This window comes from Rhagoletis pomonella, unplaced genomic scaffold, assembly GCF_013731165.1.
Source record: "Rhagoletis pomonella isolate Grant_MI unplaced genomic scaffold, Rhpom_1.0 Rhpom_scaffold_00006, whole genome shotgun sequence".
Taxonomy (NCBI): Eukaryota; Metazoa; Arthropoda; class Insecta; order Diptera; family Tephritidae; genus Rhagoletis; species Rhagoletis pomonella.
The window spans coordinates 6,059,480-6,078,645 of record NW_023458560.1 but is presented as its reverse complement, the minus strand read 5'-3'; the positions used below and the strand labels follow the sequence as shown (position 1 = coordinate 6,078,645).

The 19,166-nt window shown below is 33.6% G+C and overlaps 1 protein-coding gene across 4 annotated transcripts in view; it reads right to left on the bottom strand.

Annotated features, from left to right (window-relative positions):
• Positions 1–19,166, bottom strand: part of LOC118740338 (ATP-binding cassette sub-family G member 4) — a 559,608-nt gene that overhangs the window by 478,485 nt on the left and 61,957 nt on the right. For 3 of the 4 annotated variants that reach the window (XM_036471832.1, XM_036471830.1, XM_036471831.1), the window contains one exon: positions 274–558. The exons of the other annotated variant lie outside the window; for it this stretch is intronic. In XM_036471832.1, the coding sequence (XP_036327725.1) occupies positions 274–532 (259 nt within the window). In that variant the 5' untranslated portion in view covers positions 533–558. The remainder of the gene's footprint in view (positions 1–273; positions 559–19,166) is intronic. 4 annotated transcript variants of the gene reach the window in all.

The following is a 19,166-nucleotide window of genomic DNA, read 5'->3' as shown; positions in this document are numbered from 1 at the left end:
ATTGTTCAAGGAACAATCCCTGTGAGTTTTATCGCAAACTTAAATTCACTTTCCCCCGGCCTGGGTGATTTGAGATGGAATGAGCCGTATATATAAGTAGGTATATATGCATATAAATTTCACATATTACTTCGTACTTTGCACCAAAAGAAGAACGATATCTCTTTCTGGAATTTCGTTGTTTATAACCAGTTGTAATAAGCTGATAAGCGACTAGATGTGTAGGTACATATATTCATATGTATGTATGTATGTATTTACAATATTACTCACCAAATTTTCTCTCAGGAAAATTAAACTTTCGCACTGTATATTTCACATTTTCGAATTCAATATCAATCTCTTTGCACTGATCGAAATTCGTTTCCCAATTTTCGTAGTTATTTTGTTTGTGTAGTACATTACTCGTGCAATTCGGCTTCACACAAACCGATGACCTATCGATTGAGGTTTCCGAACTGGCAACAGTAGAGCAGCAATTTATGCCGGCTCCACAAGCTTCTGTTGGCTTGATATCTTGTATCACAGTCATTTTCCCGCTGTTAGCATCAACGAACACTGCAAAGAAATAATATAAAATAAATTACATTAATAATAACAAATATTACTTGCGAAATATTTTTAAAATGTTAATTTAAAGCAAACTTCTTGCACGTATAGTTCTCTTAAATTTTACAGATACTTAAGATGATTTTTTTTTTATAAAAAGTAAAGACATATAGCAGAGTCGCAATTGAGTGTTCGGTCGGTCGCGCGCTTCACAGATGAGTAGAAATGCATGTAAATATATGGAGCAACTCGCAATGTGACCTCAACTGTTTGATCGCAAGTTTTTTGCAAATATTGTATGCCCAGTGGTAGCACTTCGCAACGCTAGAGTAGATCATTTTTCTACTCGGTCGCGCGTTTGACAGACAGTAATTTAAAAATGTCTTGCAGGTAAGTCAAAAATTTAGTACGAGGAAACGACTTTAAATATAAGACACTTACCGAATGTCAGTGCAACTGGTGCGAAATAAAGTCAATTGACATTATTACCTTTTCAAAAGCGAAATAAAATCCATTGACATTATTGCTCTTTCAAACATTAAATTTGCTTAGCTTCGCAGCGGCCCACGTCCGCGCGCCACACCACGTCACGCTACGCCGCCTAATACCCTCTATCTGCACACTTTTCACAAAGATGAGATTCTGATGACAGGTAATAAGTCCCAGATGGTTTCTAAAATCACAAATTAGTTGTTGTGCAAATTGCAGATAGAGCGTATTAATGAATTTAAGTCCTCGATATTTCACATTTTTATATTTGTAAGTTATTTGAAGATTTCTGCTGTGTTTTGGCAACAACTCGTCTGCAGTAAAAAAGCATATAATTTGTGTTTCAAACGTGTGTAAAAACCAATCAATTAACTTATATGATCTCAGTTCTGATATTAAATAATCAATAATTGTTTATACCCACATTTTGGCACATTGGCTTGAATATGCCATCTAATAAATAGTGTCGTCGTTCTCCTTAGCTGCTTTTAAATGATGTCACAAATTGTTGCCGGAGACATGAATACAGTAAGAAAATTCCTTTTCTATAATTGTTTCCTTATTGAAAGGTTGGTTTCTTTTCCACCTTAGGCATTCCGAATTCCTTCAAAGTATGCTAATTTAAAACATAGAATTATTTCCTCCGGATTTTTTGGACATGGGCTGTTTCTTCAATTTAATAGTGTTCGCTTTATTTTTGTGGAAACGAAACATATTTTGCAAGTTCTGGATCATTTCTACACTCTTCCTTCAAATATTTATCGTATTCCAGCTGCGTTTTGCGATTGGTTTTTCGTGTTTTGACTATATTCGTAATTTTAAATTTTTTAATAAAATCAATTGGTGGTAGTTCATGATTGTGTGTGGATTAATAGCACCACACTGAGAATTTGGCAATAACCATTTTCATCTATTAAAAAACCACACTTACGGGGCAATGTTTATTGTAAGAACAACATTTTTTTCTATGAATCGACATACTTTAAGCATTGTTGACGCCGTTTCCATTTGAATGAGGAAATAGCGTCAATGACTTTATTTCCAAATTTTTTTGACTTTATTTCGTTTTCGAAAAGGTAACAATGTCAATATTGTCAGATCTACCTAGATCCTTTTAAATCTAACCCATTCAAATAAAAATTACAAAAAAACAAAAACAATAGGGCGTATTCTTGTTTTCGTACGAATCGAAAATCTCGAAATTTTCTTATCATTTCCTATAGAAAAACTTCAAATTTTCGATTCGTACGAAAACCAGAATACGCCTCAATATATAGATATGTACATATATACAGCACCCAGAGGCATTTTTTGTCCATGCCATCAAAACTGCAACGATCGTTCGATTTTCGAAAATGAGGTGTCAAATGAAAGATCTTGGGCTGTAGATGCTAGGAGTTACCGTTAATTTTTGGCAACTTATGTTCGACAATTTTATATATGAAAGGAATTCGGAGCACCGTCAACATAAAAATAAATGCCAAAAATCAACGGTAAATCCAAGATACTTAAAATTTGCACTTTGCTTTACTAAAATTTGATTGGCTACAAAACCGAATCCAAAATTCTATCTAAAGACGCTGATGAAGAAGTTATAAATGTTTGTCAAACTTTGCAGAGTTTTCATAATTCTTGCACAAAGTCTGAAATTTAGATTTATGTAGTGTTTGTTAAGTAATCAGCTATACTTTCATAAAAAAATAATAAGTGTTAAATAAAGTAAAGAAAAATGAGCAAAACTTACTAAAATGTCGCGTCCCAAATTTTATTTGGTTCACTCGGTATCTCGGTAACTGATTTATCAATTTTTACCAAACTCAGTGCAGTTATTGACCTTGGCATAAAACAGCTATATTTTGAAAATTTTCGAAATCAGATTAAAAATACGCCCACTTTCCACTCCCAAAAAAAAAACGTTAAAAACGTATTGTGCGTTGCTTTAAAACACTGCACCACGTTGAATTTTGTATTCTAGCAGCTGAAGGAACCTATACTAAAAATGTCAGACAAGTGCCCGATTTACAAAAAAAATAAATAAATTTCTCAAAAAATTCGAAGTTTGTGAGAATCGCTCATATGTATGTAGAAAATGTTCGCAATATGCACAAAGCCAATATTATTCCAACTTTTTACCAATCTTTGAGGCATTTTTGATTCTCGAGTGGATAAACAAAATTTTCTCCAGTATTTTTCTCAAGGTTTGACTAAAAGGTGAATAAAGTTTGAATTTAAATTTATATCCAAGCTTTTCTAAAGTGTAGAACTCAGATTATTTTGCATAAAAAAAAATTTCACGCTGTCAAGTGGAAATACCCAATAAACACAGTCTCTAACGTTAGAGAAATTTAGATTTCTACATTACATAACTAGGGTAATCCTCTAATCGTTCTCCAGTCGATGACGAACTTACAGAACTACATTAGAATTCGATTCGAGAACCATTAGAGAAACACCGCAAATTGACATAAATATAAATAACCCGGCATTGAGGTTAGTTGTCGATTAGATAATGTTTGGAGAACTAGCCACATTCTCCAATCTCAAACGTTAGAGAACGACTCTGTGATAACCGAGTGAAAATAGATCCTTAGCTTATAAAGCATTATTTTATTACTTAGTACTTAGTACTCTACAGACTCAAAAAACTATCGAGAATCATATCGATCTCAACAAAAATGGGACATAGTTCTCGACTCGAGAAAATATTAATTCTAATTTTGACGGGGTTACCGGTCAATCATATTCAGTATTGTCTGCGCTTTCCCGTAAACAGCCAGCAGAGATGAGCCCGTTACTAGACAGGTAACTTCGTCCGTATAGGCTTGAGCGTAGATATCAGAGTCATTAAGAGTGACAAGAAGAGAAACAACTACTAGGCACCAGAGCAAAGGGGAAAGCACACCACCCTGAGAGCAAGCCTCGCTAACTCCACAAGTGACATATTGACCTCCTTCTACCTGATGAATCCTGATGACCCACTGCGCCAGGATTGAATGAATACAATTTACCAGCACAGAAAGTAACCAAGGCGAATTCTTTCCTATTTACGGCATTGCTAATTCTGGCAACCAGATTGATGCAAAGACAGAGGATGGGATGAGAGCGCCTCCCTGCGAATGCGCAACTCTACCAAACTTTCCAGACATTTTAGCATGAAGGATGTCAACTTATGAAGCTCCTAGTTCCACCAGGGTACAGGCGTACGGCTAAGAGGTTAAGAAATGCCTTGCGATAGATACTTAGGGATGAACTGTTATGTTGGGTGACCGTGGAGCCATCAAAGAAATACGAAAAGAAGCCACAAATTTTGCGATGCGCCACACTTATCTCATAAATTGAATTGAACAGATTTCAAAATTGGCTAAAATTGCACTTACCACGAAATTACCAAATATTATCAAAGAAAACAAATCCTGTTTTCAAGTTTCAAGAACAAAGCGGAACATATTTTTATCTGGCTTCTTACGGGAAAAAATTGTGCAGCTTTGTGAGACACGATTTGGTTCTCATAAAAATAAGTGTAGAATATCACTTCCTTAATATTTTCTCAAATGTCTCATAATTAGCTGAAAAGTTAAACCCAGAAAGCCAGAACATGCAGTCACCAAAATCGTCGAAATAATCATCCGTCTCATACCTCTTTGAAGTTGGCAAGACAACTTTATCCCAAAGTAAAAATTCCGACCGGATAATTTGCCGTTAATTATCCGTGAAAAGAATAATTTTGCCGCGGACATCTATATATAAATACGCCACAAGAAAATTTTGCAATCCCTTTTTTGAAGGCACCGTTCGCTCGATTTCAATGAAACATACACCGATTTAAAGGATATAACTTCCTCTAATCCAGAAATGTTAATCCCGATACATAGGGGGCGTGGCATCTGACATATAGACTAAAACGTAAAAACCACTATATCTCTAAAACCAATTACCCTCGGGAACTGAAACTTAGCACAGATGCATATAATGTAAATACCCTACTTACGGTGAAAAATGGTAGGTACTGGGAAAGTGGGCGTGGGACTTCCCATACAAACTGAAATTCTCATATCGCTTATCTGTGGAACCATTTAACGTCTTGGAATTGGACACAGCAACATACATATGTTGTCAATACCGTACTTACGGCGAAAAGTTGTAGATTTAGGAAAAGAGGGCGTGTTATGTATGCTAAAGGGGAAAGAGAATAAGGTGGCAGATTTTTTGAGTCGGATTCCACAACAATTTATCTCTGGAGATACTCAAAATCGAATCAAGTTGGAAAAGTTCGTTAGAAATAGTACACTCAGAAGAGGACTCTTCAAACGAACGGTTTCTTTTATCAGATTCTGTTGCAAATAAATATTTAAGGCAGATACGAATTGTTAAATGAAAATTAAAAGAATATGAAAAACTTTTTGGAAAATACAAAATAGTTCATGTAGATCAAATGACATTGCTAAAAATCAATATCTATATATTAATACGCTAACATAAATTTTGTCTCCGTTCGTTTGGCGATTCTACCGAACCGATTTCAAAACCAAGAACACCGTTGGAAAGGCATTTTTCCGTAGATCAGCAGAGTTTATATGGTTTCACAATTGGTGGAAAATTACGGTCAAAGGCGTCGTTTAAACATTTTCGAATTATGTAAAGATGTTGCTGCAACATGTCCAATTTGACATGTTTCGCCTGTTGTTTCACTACACATTTGAAATTAAGCTTTGAAATAAAGATAAATATGAAGATGAAGAAATAAATGATAACGATCCAGTCAAAAAAATAGAAGGCAAAAGTGAAGATAAATACGAAAATGGAGACAATGACAGATACATAAGAATTAGAGTAACTGAAAGGGTAAGACCATTTCTTGAATTTATGAAGTGAAACTTCTTTAGCGGCAGTTGGTTGCTTGGGAGTAAATTGTCAAATTCAAGGGGAATAATGCACGGTTTAGCGGTTTGAGAATAAAAACAAAAACAAAGATACCTAAATAGAGGTACAGGCAAAAACGAAGATCAAAGTAAATTTAAACACTTTAAGTTAAAGGTGAAGACGAATATGCAAAAATAAAGATAAATATGAAGAAAAGGATGAGGATGAAGATCGATATTGTTATAGATATAAAACTCGATATAATAATCGATATTTCTATCGACAAAATAATTGATATTGTTATCGATACTGTTATTGATTAATAACCGCTATTGTAATCGATAGAATAATCAATATAATAATCGATATTGTTATCGATACAATAATGGATATTGTTATCGGTATAATAATCCATTAAATATTTGATTTTTTTATTGATTTAGTAATTTATGTTGTTATCGACATGTACAATAATCGATACTGATGATTGTTATATTTACCGATGAATTAATCGATTTTGCAATCGTTTTATTTTTCTATATGTTTATGGATATTGTTATCGGTATTTTTATCGACACAGTTATCAACAGGGTTATCGATATAATAATCGGAACATGGAATGTGATCACATTACATGACATCACATCACATGATATGGTGAGACATCACATGATATTACATCACATTATATGATATCACCTCACACGATATCACGTGACATGACATCATATGATATGACATCCCATTATATGGCATGACATCACTTGACATGACATACATGCTATGGTATCATATGACATGACATGGCATTACATGACGTGGCATCACATGATATGACATCATATGGTATGACATCATATGACATGACATCAGAGGATATGACAACATATGACATGACATCCTATCACATCAAATATAATCACGTCTCATCTTATCACGTAATCGCACCTTATCTCATCTACGTGAATAGAAAAAGAAAAGGATATAAGCAAAGATGTGAAAAATAAAAACAAAGATGAAGACCAAGGTAAAGTTACCGATTTCAAAACCAAAAACACCGTTGGAAAGGTAATTTTCGGTAGATGAGGAGAGTTTTTATAGTTTCGAAATTGGTTGAAAATCATCGTTTAAAAATTTCCATATTTGTGTATGGTTCTTTTTGCAAAATGTTCAATTTAAGCTGTTTCGCATTTTGTTTTACTTCGTATTTTAAATTAAACTGTGAAATAAGATAAATATGAAGATGAAGAAACAAGACGATGAAGACAAAAAAAGGCAAAAGTGAAGATAAAGGCCAAAATGGAGACAATGAGAAATACATAAGAATTAGGGTAACAGAGTTGAAATTTTCCGATAGGAATCGAAATAAAATCAGCCATAAAGGTTACTGAAATTTATCGAATGATCGAAGTTTATAATTATCGAAATTTATCCTTGCTTTATGCTTATTAAGTTGTCGCAGCGTATCGAATTATTCAAACTGATCAATGTTTATTGAGTTGTCGAAATTTATAGACACATAAACTTAGTTGTGCGAAATTACGGATAGTTATCGAGCTATAAAAACGTGTGCGATTAACGAAAATTGTCCAGTTAAAGAAATGTATCAAGTTATCGATATTTATTGCATTATCACTTTTTATAGACTCAACGAAATTTATCGAGTTTTTGTAATGCATGGAGCTCTTTCAACTTACAGAGTTATCGATAATTATTGATCTACTGAAATTGGTTGATTCATCGAATCGAAATTTATGGAATTTTCAAAATATAGCGATGTATCGAAATTTCAAGGTTATATAAGCTTATGGATTTATCACTGCTTATCGAATTTTATCGTGTTAATAGAGTGTAACGAGTTATCAAAATTTTTCGATGCTTTCGAAAAATGTGGAGCTGTCAAAAGCAAAAATTTATAAAGGTATCCAAAGAATTTACATTTTTGATATATAGAAATTTATCGAGCCCTAGAATTTCACAGTTATTGAAATTGGTCGAGTTAACGAATTTTGTTGAGTTCGGATTTTAGTGTTTTCAAATTCATCGAACTATCGATATGTATCAAATCATTGAAATTTATCGATAAACTGGAATGTATCGAGTCAATTCCAAGTCCTGTCGAATTCCAAAGACCTTTCTAAGATAAAAAAAAAGTTTTAGTTACGTTTTAGTTCCAAAACAGAAGATTTTCCAGTAAGCTAATTTGTACTGTACAAGTTTTGCTACGTGTTAAGTAAGAAAACCTCCCCAGGGCTTCTAAACACTAGAAAAACTGTCGAATTTCGACAGTGACTGGCACTCTAGTTTAAATGAATTGTTAGGGCGGTATTTAGTAAAAGGAACAGTAGGAATATATTCTGAATTAGGTTCTAATGAGTATGTTATTCTAAAAGAAAAATTTGGTAGATTATTTTCTGATGATTAAAATTTTAAGTTCACAATATATTAAATTGGCGATTGATGTTAGAAATAAGGAAGACCTTTTTGATATAATAGAACGAACACACATTGAAGGAAATCATAGAGGAATTTCTGAAAGTTTTGAGGAAACTAAATTAAAGTACTTTTATCCAAATTTAAAAAAATATATAAATAAATATATAAATAGCTGTCGCATTTGCATTGAAAATAAATATGATCGTAATCCGTTTAAGAAAATGTTTAACTTTACGATTACCCCTAATGGTCCTAACGAAATTGTACATGTTGATATTTTTCAAATTTTAAAAACAAATTTTTTAACCACAATAGATAGATTTACAAAATTAGTTTCAATTCATAAGGTTTCAGATAGAAATATGTGTACCATAAAGGTAAAATTAGAAGAAAGAAAAGCAATGTTAGGAGCTCCTAAACTTTTTATAATGGATAATCAATTTAATAATGTCATAATAAAAATGTTTTGTAGAGAAAAAAATATTGAAATGCATTTTACTACACCAAATTCTCATACTGGTAATTCGGATGTCGAAAGGCTTCATTCAACTTTGCTAGAACATACATATAAGAATATTAAAAAACCTAGATGATAGTCAGGATATTAAGGAAACAGTTATTAGGGCTGTAGGGCATTATAATAATACTATACATAGTACAATTAAACTAAAACCAATTGATTTTGTTAACAAAACGGATTATCAAAAAATTAGCAACATTATGGGACAAAAGAAGAAGAAGGCGATAGAAGGAACTAATGTAAAGAGGGAAAATATACCGGACTTATTTAATATAAATTCATATATTAAAAATCCAAAAGCTCATAGACAAAAAATTGCCAAACGTTTTTTAAAATATAACAAAAATAAAGCAAGTAAAATATATTTTGCTTTGGTTAAAATACCTTTAAAATATATTCAATAATTATAATTTAACAAAACACTTTAAATTGATATTAAAAAAATGTTTAGTTATAAGTTAGTAATTTATTGTTAATAATATGCGTAAATTAGTAATGTATTGTAATATGTTTGAATTTATGGACTTATTTAATTGAATTCGAAGGGGCTCGAATTTTAAGAAGGGAGGAAGTTATGTATGTTTATATACATATATGTATGTTACTTGTTAATTTTACACTACATAATTTAATTATTTTATACTTTAACCAAATACGTTTGCAACATGTAAAAATATTTTCAATGAAATGAAATTGTAATTTTGGTTTTAAAAAACAAATTGAAGAGAATAAAACTGAATACATTTGGCTATGGAAAACAATTTAAATTATCATCTTGAATCTTTTAAAAGTTAATTGGCGTAACATCGCCCATATAAACTGAAATTCTCATATCGCTCAACTCCGGAACCGCTTATGCCAGCGTCCTGAAATTTGACACAGCTATTTAAGATATCAATCACGTACTTATGGCGAAAAGTGGTAGATAACGGGAAAGGGGACCTGGCACCGCCCATACAAACTGAAATTCTCTTATCGCTTATCTCTGGAAACGCCTATGATAACGTCCTGACATTTGACACAGAAACATATGTGTCAATATCGTACTTACGGCGAAAAGTGATAGATAATGGGAAAGGGGGCGTGGCACCGCCCATACAAACTGAAATTCTTATATAGGTTATCTCTGGAATCACTTATTATAAGGTAATGGAATTTTATACACCTACATTTATACACATATAAAACCGCAAGAATCATTCACCATTTCTCAATGATTTTAAAATCGCATTGAATGATTGTTGTTTTGTGCAAAAGTTTTAAAAGGATCAGTGTGTTTGTCTTCCGATATTTGGCGTAGGGATTGAGAGCTATCCTTAAAAATCATATCTATGATCAGATTTTTTTCACTTTTAGAAAACATATTAGTAACATAAAATTTGGTGTAACTTGGTAGCCCAGTCGTCTGATGACAAAATATTGGGCTTTGGACCAGTCTTGATAAAAACCCGTGTGAAACCGCCGTTGTTGTAAACCTTCAAGATACTTTCTCAACTGTTAACGATTAGGGTTGACAGATTTTTTTGCACGAAATCAGTACTTTAGACTTTTACATGCTATAACAAGTAAGAAAGTCTAAGTTCGGGCGGAGCCGAACATTAAATACCCGGCGCAAATCTTACTAATATTATAAATGTGAAAGTTTGTATGTTTGGATGTTTGGGAAATCATCACGCGGAAACGACTGAACGGATTTGCATTAAATTTTGTACGCAGATAGCTTATGGGCCAGATTGGTTAATAGGATATTTTTTTAAGAGTTGCCACCTGTTAAAAAAGTTTCATTAAATTAATACGCGGAAACGACTGAATGGATTTGCATGAAATTTTGCAAGCAAATAGCTTATAACCTACTGTAGAAAATAGGCTAATTTTTTGGAATAGTTGCCACCTATTTAAAAAGTTTAATTAAATTAATACGCGGAAACGACTAAAGGGATTTGCATAAAAATTTGCACACAGATAGCTTATGACCTAAAGTAGAAAATAGGCAAATTTTTTGGAAGAGTTGCCACCTGTTAAAAAGTTTAATTAAATTAATACGCGGAAACGACTAAACGGATTTGCATGAAATTTTGCACACAGATAGATTATGACCTAGGTTAGAAAGTAGGCTACTTTTTTTAAGAGTTGCCACCTGTTATAAATGTTTAATTTAATTAATACGCGGAAATGAGTGAACTGATTTGCATGGAAGTTTTCACACAGATAGCTAGGTTGAAAAATAGGCTACTTTTTTTAAGAGTTACCACCTACTAAAAAAGTTTAATTAGATTAATACGCGGAAAAGTCTGAACGGATTTGCATGAAATTTTGCAAGCAGATAGCTTATGACCTACAGTGGAAAATAGGCAAATTTTTTGGAAGAGTTGCCACCTGTTAAAAAATTTTTAATTAAATTAATACGCGGAAATGTGTGAACAGATTTGCATGACATTTCGCACAGAGATAGCTTATGACCTATGTTGGAAAATAGGCTACTATTTTAAGAGCTATCACGTATTATGAAAGTTTAATTAAATTAATACGCGTAAATGACAGAACTGATTTGCATGAAAGTTTGCACACAGATAGCTTATGACCTAGACTGGAAAATAGGCTACTTTTTTAAGAATTGCCACCTGTTTGAAAATGAAATTTTGCTCAAAGATGGTTTATGACCTGGATTGAAAAACAGGCTACTTCCTTAACCGGTTTTCCGATCAGAACGAAATTTAGTACACTTATTACGGATTTCGGAAGGATGGTCTTAGACTGAAAGTAAGTCCGATAACTCAAGGCCCCTCCCATACAAATTAGAATTTTCATATTACATACATATCTCTGGAAGTATTTGTGGGAGAGAACTGAAACTTGGTATAGTGATATCTATGTGAAATCAATGATGGCATTAATCGATTGATGTTTTAATCAGTTAGTTAATTCGATTAAATTCAATCTGATTACAGTTAATTATGATTAATTTTAACCTGACTGAACAGTTAATCGTGACCGCGATTAAAAAATTAATTTTTAATCATTAACTCTTAATTTGATCAAGTAGGTTTGGTGATTAATTAAGTTATGCTGGAATTTCCCTGTGCACACAAAGCAAGTTAATCCGGTATGGCTAAGTCGGGTTTCCTCATCCATCTAAGCAATTTCGTGTGCATTTTCATTAAGATATATACCAACAAACGTTTTACAAACTAGGTTTGTAAAAGTTCCCAGTTTATGTATTACTAATAACAATAATTATAATTTTTTTATATTATGTGCTTTTTATAAGCGTAAAACACAAAATAATTACTATAACTGGTGTTTGGTTTCAAACTCGGACAAACTAGACAAATTAATCAGATTTTATTTTTAATTGGATTAACGATTAATGTTTTAAATTAATTAAACGTAATCGCAGCCAGCGATTAACGATTCAAAAAATGTTATCATTAATCGTACAGTTGATAACGACTAATTAACTTTAATCGTCAAACGCGATTAACATTTTAATCGTTAATCAGATTAACAGTTTTCCAACACTGTGTGAAATCATGTTCATATTCACGGAGAAAAATGGACGTTTTTGGAAAAGAGGCGTAGCACCTCCAATACTGACTGAAAGTTTCATATTGCATATCCCTTCAAATGTTTGGGGTAAAGTACTCAAGGTTGGTATGGAAATACATATGTATGTATGTATGTATGTGAAACTAATACCATACTCATGGCGAAAAATGAGAGTTATTGGAAAAGGTGATGTGACAACTCCCATGCAAATTGATTTTTCTATGCTGCATATCTCTGGAGGTGTTTATTCAGAGGACGGGAATTTGGCACCGAGATGTGTATACAAAATTAATTCCATACTCATGGAGAAAAATTTGCGTTATTCGAAAAGGGGGCATGGAACCTCCCGTACAAATTTACTTTTATACTGCATATCTCTAGAGGTGTTCATGGTAGAGTACTGGACTTGGTACTGGGGTATGTAAAATCAATTCTAAATTCATGAAAGAAGATTAGGGTCATAAGAAAAAGGGGCGTGGCACTTTCTGTGCAAATTGACTTTTTCTTGCCACATATCCCTGGAAGTGTTTGTGGAAGAATACTGGAACTTGGTATGGAGTTGTGTATACAAAATGTTTGAATTGCTCATGGAAAAAATGTGATTTATTAAAAAAGGAGACATGTCGCCTCCCATCCATACTAAAAATTTCTTAGTACATATCTCTGGAAGGATAGAAAATATTTGGAAGTATTTTAAATTTGTTATGGAGATTTATTTTATAAGTGCCGTACTGATAGCAAAAATTTCTTTTAATGGAAAAGGGAGAGCCGGGTTCGGCCTTATAATCTAAAGCTCTCTTGAGGCATTTGCTACAGTAATGAGAAGTGGTATTTTATCAAGGCCAGGTTACTGAATTTGAGTTGGAAATATTAGAACCCGCCGTGGCACCTCCAAGAAGGTTACATGTTTACGCGTCGTATACCTGGAACCATTTCAAGGTAAACTTAGAGGGATTGATATCTTTCGTATGCCTAGCGCGCAGACGAGATTTTATAATTTCATAGTTTTAAATGGCCTAAATACCTTAACTCGCTTAAAAAATAACGAGCTATAACGAAATGGGCACAGAAATAAAATTTAACATCATTAAATTATTTTTCATATTTGTATAAAAGCGCGGGGTGAAACCCGCGGGTATAAGCTAGTATTAAATATATGTATGTTTAGAACGGTTACCGAGATACATATATGTGATCATAAGTGGGCGGTGCCACGCCCATTTTTCAAAATTTTATCCTAAACGTATTTCTTGGTAAAGAATTGTTGCAAGCATTAATTTTGAATAAATTAGCTTTAATATTTACTGATTTATCAAAGATATCGTATTTCTCCAAATTACCGTTACATGGGATGTGGGCGTGGTTATTGTCCGATTTTAACAATTTTCGGCCATTTGGTATCCTGTACCAAGACCAATAACCGTGCCAAGTTTGGAAGAAATCGGGGCAGCGGTTGCCAAGATATACACATGTAACCATAAGTGGGCGTGGCTACGCCCATTTTTCAAAAATTTATAATATTCTTATTTTTCCTCTTAAAAGTATTGTAAATATCAATTTTGAGTGAATAATCTTCAGTAATTACTAAAATATCGCAGTTTTTGTATTTCTAAAAATTACCGTTATATGGGAGGTGGGCGTGGTTATTGTCCGATTCTGCCCATTTTCAATACCATCCGCCCTACGCCCGAAAGAAGTACACGTACCAAGTTTCGTTAAGATATATTAATTTTTACTCGAGTTATCGTGTGCACAGACGGACGGACAGACGGACGGACGGACAGACAGTCACCGCTCAATTGATTTCTCTTTTCATCCTGATCATTTATGTATACATTTGTCTATATCTATCTTAATTCGTTTTGCCTGTTACAAACAACCGTTATGTGAACAAAGTTATAATACCCTTGTGCACAAGTGCGCTCGGGTATAAAAATCAGTACTTTTCAGTACACTTGTATTCAAAGCATAATTATGAATGTAAGTAACAGAAAATACTTTAAAAGGCCAGAATTCTTGTTTTTAACAATATTTTGGTATATAAATGATGTGTAAAAAATAAATAAATAGCCAAAGAATTTTTTTCATTTCATTTTAAAATTTTGGAGTTTAGAATGTACGAACCAATAGAGCTTTTAATACTGATTCAAATGACATATGTATACATATATGTCGGTTCGAGGCCATAATGCAGAGAAACTCTTACTAGTTTGAAGCATTTTTTATCCAGCTGAATCGGACGATATCATTCTTGTAGGCCTGGGGGCAGATTCTGTATCCAGTTAGCGACAATTTTCGAATCGGTAGCAGTTTTTTTGACGTATGATAAGAAATTTTCCCATATTGATCCGAAACTTGTCGCTAACTGGTTACATAATCTCCCCCTGAAAGGCTTCTTCATTCGTCAAAGTGCTTTAGCCGATATCATACAAATTAGTAAAAAAAAGTTTTTTCTAAACTTAAAATGCATATAAGGGCGAAGGTTTAATGTAAAAAATCGGTATCGGGTACCGAAAAGGAAGTATTGAATACCGAAATCTTTTTTAAGTATTGGGTACCGATATTTCAGCACATCACTACTCTTTGCGCCAGGAAGCAATCTTTATACATACTTAGGATCCCCTCAGGTTGCTTCGTTTGAGTTGTTAAAAAAACCCATATATTACACATATTTCAAACTGTGGAAACATACCACTATTTTAAGACTTCATCTATACATTTCTTCATGGCTTAAATTACTTCTTTAGACATCGCAAAAACTTTGACAGGCTAATAGCTCAGTTATGCATACTTGGCGTTGCATGAAGTTGCCACATAAGGAATCTGTTACGCAACGCTTAGCACTACACATGTAGAAGTCTGTTGGGTTTTGATTTTTACGTAAAAATAGTGTAGCAGTGCAAAGTATGCAGAACTGGGCTATAAGAATTCCCTAAAAGGAGTATCTAACTATATGTCTTGTATGCAAAACTCTTTTACAGTGTCAGAAAAAATAATTGTAAGTCGTAGGCAAAAGTCGTTCAATTATTCAAATTTGGTATTAAACTGATAACTACCAACACTCGTCAGCCCTGTTTTGAAATAAATTATAGTCCATCAAATTATCGCAATTGGTACGTAATGACTCGACGATATGCTCATAAAATAATTGCTCTTTTCGTTGTATTAATTTCTTGGGCATATCAAACATTATCTGAAACATGTTAACTATAATTAAATTATTTTCTTCTTACTTTACTATTTATAGTACAGCTTAACGAAGTTCCAACGTTGTGTAAAACCCTTAAAAAATTCTGTAGTATTTTGTTTGTGTAAAATAAAGTTACACAAACAACAAAATACATGGGGAAAAATTACCGAACACTGAGTTACCGAGTACCACGTACGGTGGGAACACCCCTATTACAAATCTGTATGCTCAGAATTGAAAATTTAGTACAAATCCGTACAAATTTTGAAAAATCAGGACATTTGCGTACTGATTGAAGAAATGAAAAAAATCAGTACGAGAGTTCAAAAATCAGTACTGTACTGATAAAATCAGTACGTCTGGCAACCGTATTAGCGATTCTGATGAAAAAAAGAAAGAGTTTATGTAGATGTGGGCAATTTAGTTTTTAACCTCCAAGAGGCCCTCAGACAAATATAATCGAAACACTTATTTACACTCTGAATTGAAATATGTTTGACATATTAATCAGTGATGAACATCTCATCTATACATACATGCATATTCTTTATAAATGAAAATCGAGGTTCCTTTGTCGGTCCAATTTCAAAATCTACTAAAGAAATTTGGAGGAGACTTGGTATAATTAGCATTAATCAATCCGGTGTTAACGTTCATAATTCGATTTTAAGTTTTCCTTTATATTCGCTATAAATTATGCTGGTGGACTTCAAAATAGAAATTCGCATAGAGGAGTTAGTATTGGTGACAGGTAAAACTCAAAAGTGTATGAAAAAAGATGTAGAATTTTGACAACTAGGCGATACTAGTATTCTAAAAAATATCGCGTGCTCTGCCAACTTCCGTGGAAGTTAACAGGACAACTTCTGAAAACCAACTAAGGAAACCAGCTAGACCCGAACTAACTATTTGAAAATTTGCCGTAAATTATCCGTGGGACTAAAAACTTTGTCGCAGACATATTTAAAAAAATATCGCGTGCTCTGCCAGCTTCTGTGGAAGTTAGAAGAACAACTTCTGAAACCAATTAAGCAAAACAGCTAGACCCAAACTAACTACTTGATAATTTGCGGTAAATTACCCGTTCTTATAGATATATACCAAACTTGGTTCAATTATTTCATTAAGTCTAAGTCCCCCTGCTTATCATGCAAATGTAGTTTAGAGAAAGTTGAAACGACGATATTTGATACCTGCGCCGGGTATATGTATAAAGTTCGGTTTCGCCCGAACTTATACTTCTTTACTTGTTTTTTTGTTTTTATACCCGAGCGCACTTGTGCATAGGGGTATAATAACTTTGTTCGCATAACGGTTGTTTGTAACAGCCAAAACGAATGGAGATAGATATAGACAAATGTATACGTAAATGATCAGAATGAAAAGAGAAGTTGATTAAGCCATGTCTGTCTGTCCGTCTGTCCGTGAACACGATAACTCGAGAAAAAATTGAGATATCTCACCGAAATTAGGTACGTGGGTTGTCCTTTATCCAAGGTAGGTATAGAAAATGGGCGAAATCGGTCTGAACCCACGCCTACTTCCCATACAACGGTATTTTCGAAAAATGCAAAAACAGCGATATTGCAGTAAATATTACGCCAAATCGTTGGAAATTAGTATGTGAAGTATAATTTGGGTACAAAATAACACTGTTATGCAATTTTTGAAAAATGGGGCTTATGATTAAATGCTGTATCTGAGTAGCCCCTTGACCAATCCTTATAAAACTCAGTACGAGTCCAACTAAGAAATGTGTGAAAATCTTTGAAATCGGGGGGTCATTACGCCCACCTCCCATAAAACGGTATTTGACCGAAATACGAAATCTTCGATAAATCAGTAAATATTAAAGCTAATTTATTCAAAATTGATGTTTGCAATAATTCCTTACCAAAAAATACGCTTATGATTAAATTATGGAAAATGGGCGTGGCACCGCCCACTTATGACCAAATATGTAACCGTTCCATCAATTTGCACCAAACTCATTACGGTTATTGTGCTTGCCACATAAAAGCAAAACGTTGAAAATTATTGAAATCGGACTAAAATTACGCCCACTTTTCATATAACGGTAAATTTCAGAAAGGCATGAAACTTCGGGATTTCGAAATTTAAGGACGCTTATTTTCTCAAAATTGATATTAAATAATTAACATTATTATGGTATTATGGAATTTCGGAAAATGGGCGTGACACCCCCCACATCTATATATATAAAAATGGTGTGAAAAATGTATAGTAATTTATCAATTGCGAACGGTTGGGCCGATTTCGCTAATTTTTTTTAAGTTGTTCGTAATTGCCTGGAGAAGGTTTTTACGAAAGAAAATTTTGGGACAACCCTCCGGTGGACCAGGGACCGATCTATTCGAAAAAATCGTATTTATGGTCCGATTTGCTTAAAATTTAGTACGTAGGTAGCTTTTTGCCTATGTTAGCATATAGGATCCTTTTTCCGGGAAGTGGACCAGGGACCGTCTATTTTTTTTTAGTTCATTTTGCATCAAATGGCACCAAATTGAGTATGCAGTTTTGTAGTTCACCCAATTTCAGTATCATAAAGTGCAAATTTTAAATGGCTATAAGTTACCGTTTATTTCAGGGAATTTTTTTCGCTGATGATGTTGCGCATTTTCTCCGTATAACGAATGCGTGATAGTTTTTTGTATGGGAAAAAACGCCGAAGAGTGTCAGTATGTAAAAGACTTATTCTGGTGGCTTAACTCCCCCTAAACGATTTTAATGATAATTTTTAGTGGCGCTAGAGCCGAGTTATAGCTAAAAATCGTCGATTCGGAGGCACCAGGGATCAAAGTGACTTTACTCCCGTTAAATCAAGCATCAGAACCATTGCGGTCCTTGACTAAACAGAATGTGGACCAATGATACTCACCAGTTTAGGAATTGCCACCAACTATACTATACAGATTCAAGAACGATTCACTATCGCGCCGCAAGGACTTCTTCCCGGTATAACGCTTTGAACGTGAACGTAAATTGCGCGCGAAAACGTTGGACCAAATGTTTCAATAAAAAAATTTATTTTGGGCGGGACGAAGTTTGCCGGGTCTGCTAGTATAACTATATAAGTTTATCTCATTATATCTAACCAAACGTTCTATAGAAGATGTTTGAACTAGGGGTAAAGCTACCCCTGCTTACCATGTAGCGGTAGTTTTCTGAAAGGTGAAAAAACAATATTTAAAAACTTAGACTTTTTTACTTGTTCGATATTAGATTAAACCGGGCTTCAACCCAGGCCCATTTTCAGTGAATGCTTTATTTGGGATTTCATTATACTGTTCAACATTATTGTTGTTGTATTTTGGGCTACAGTGATCAAACAGAAGTTGACTCCGTTTCAAATACATATACATACATACATATGTAAGTCCAACACGCGAAGTTTTCTGCAAAGGCAGTGAATTTAAAATTTGGGCTAAGCTAAGTTGTACTGCCGCAGCCACTGCTGTATTCTGTGTAGCTTTATTGGACACTTTCTAAAAAAGAACAGCTGATTTCGAAAAACGGCACTGCGCTATTTTATTTACGCCTAAGTCCTTTTAAACT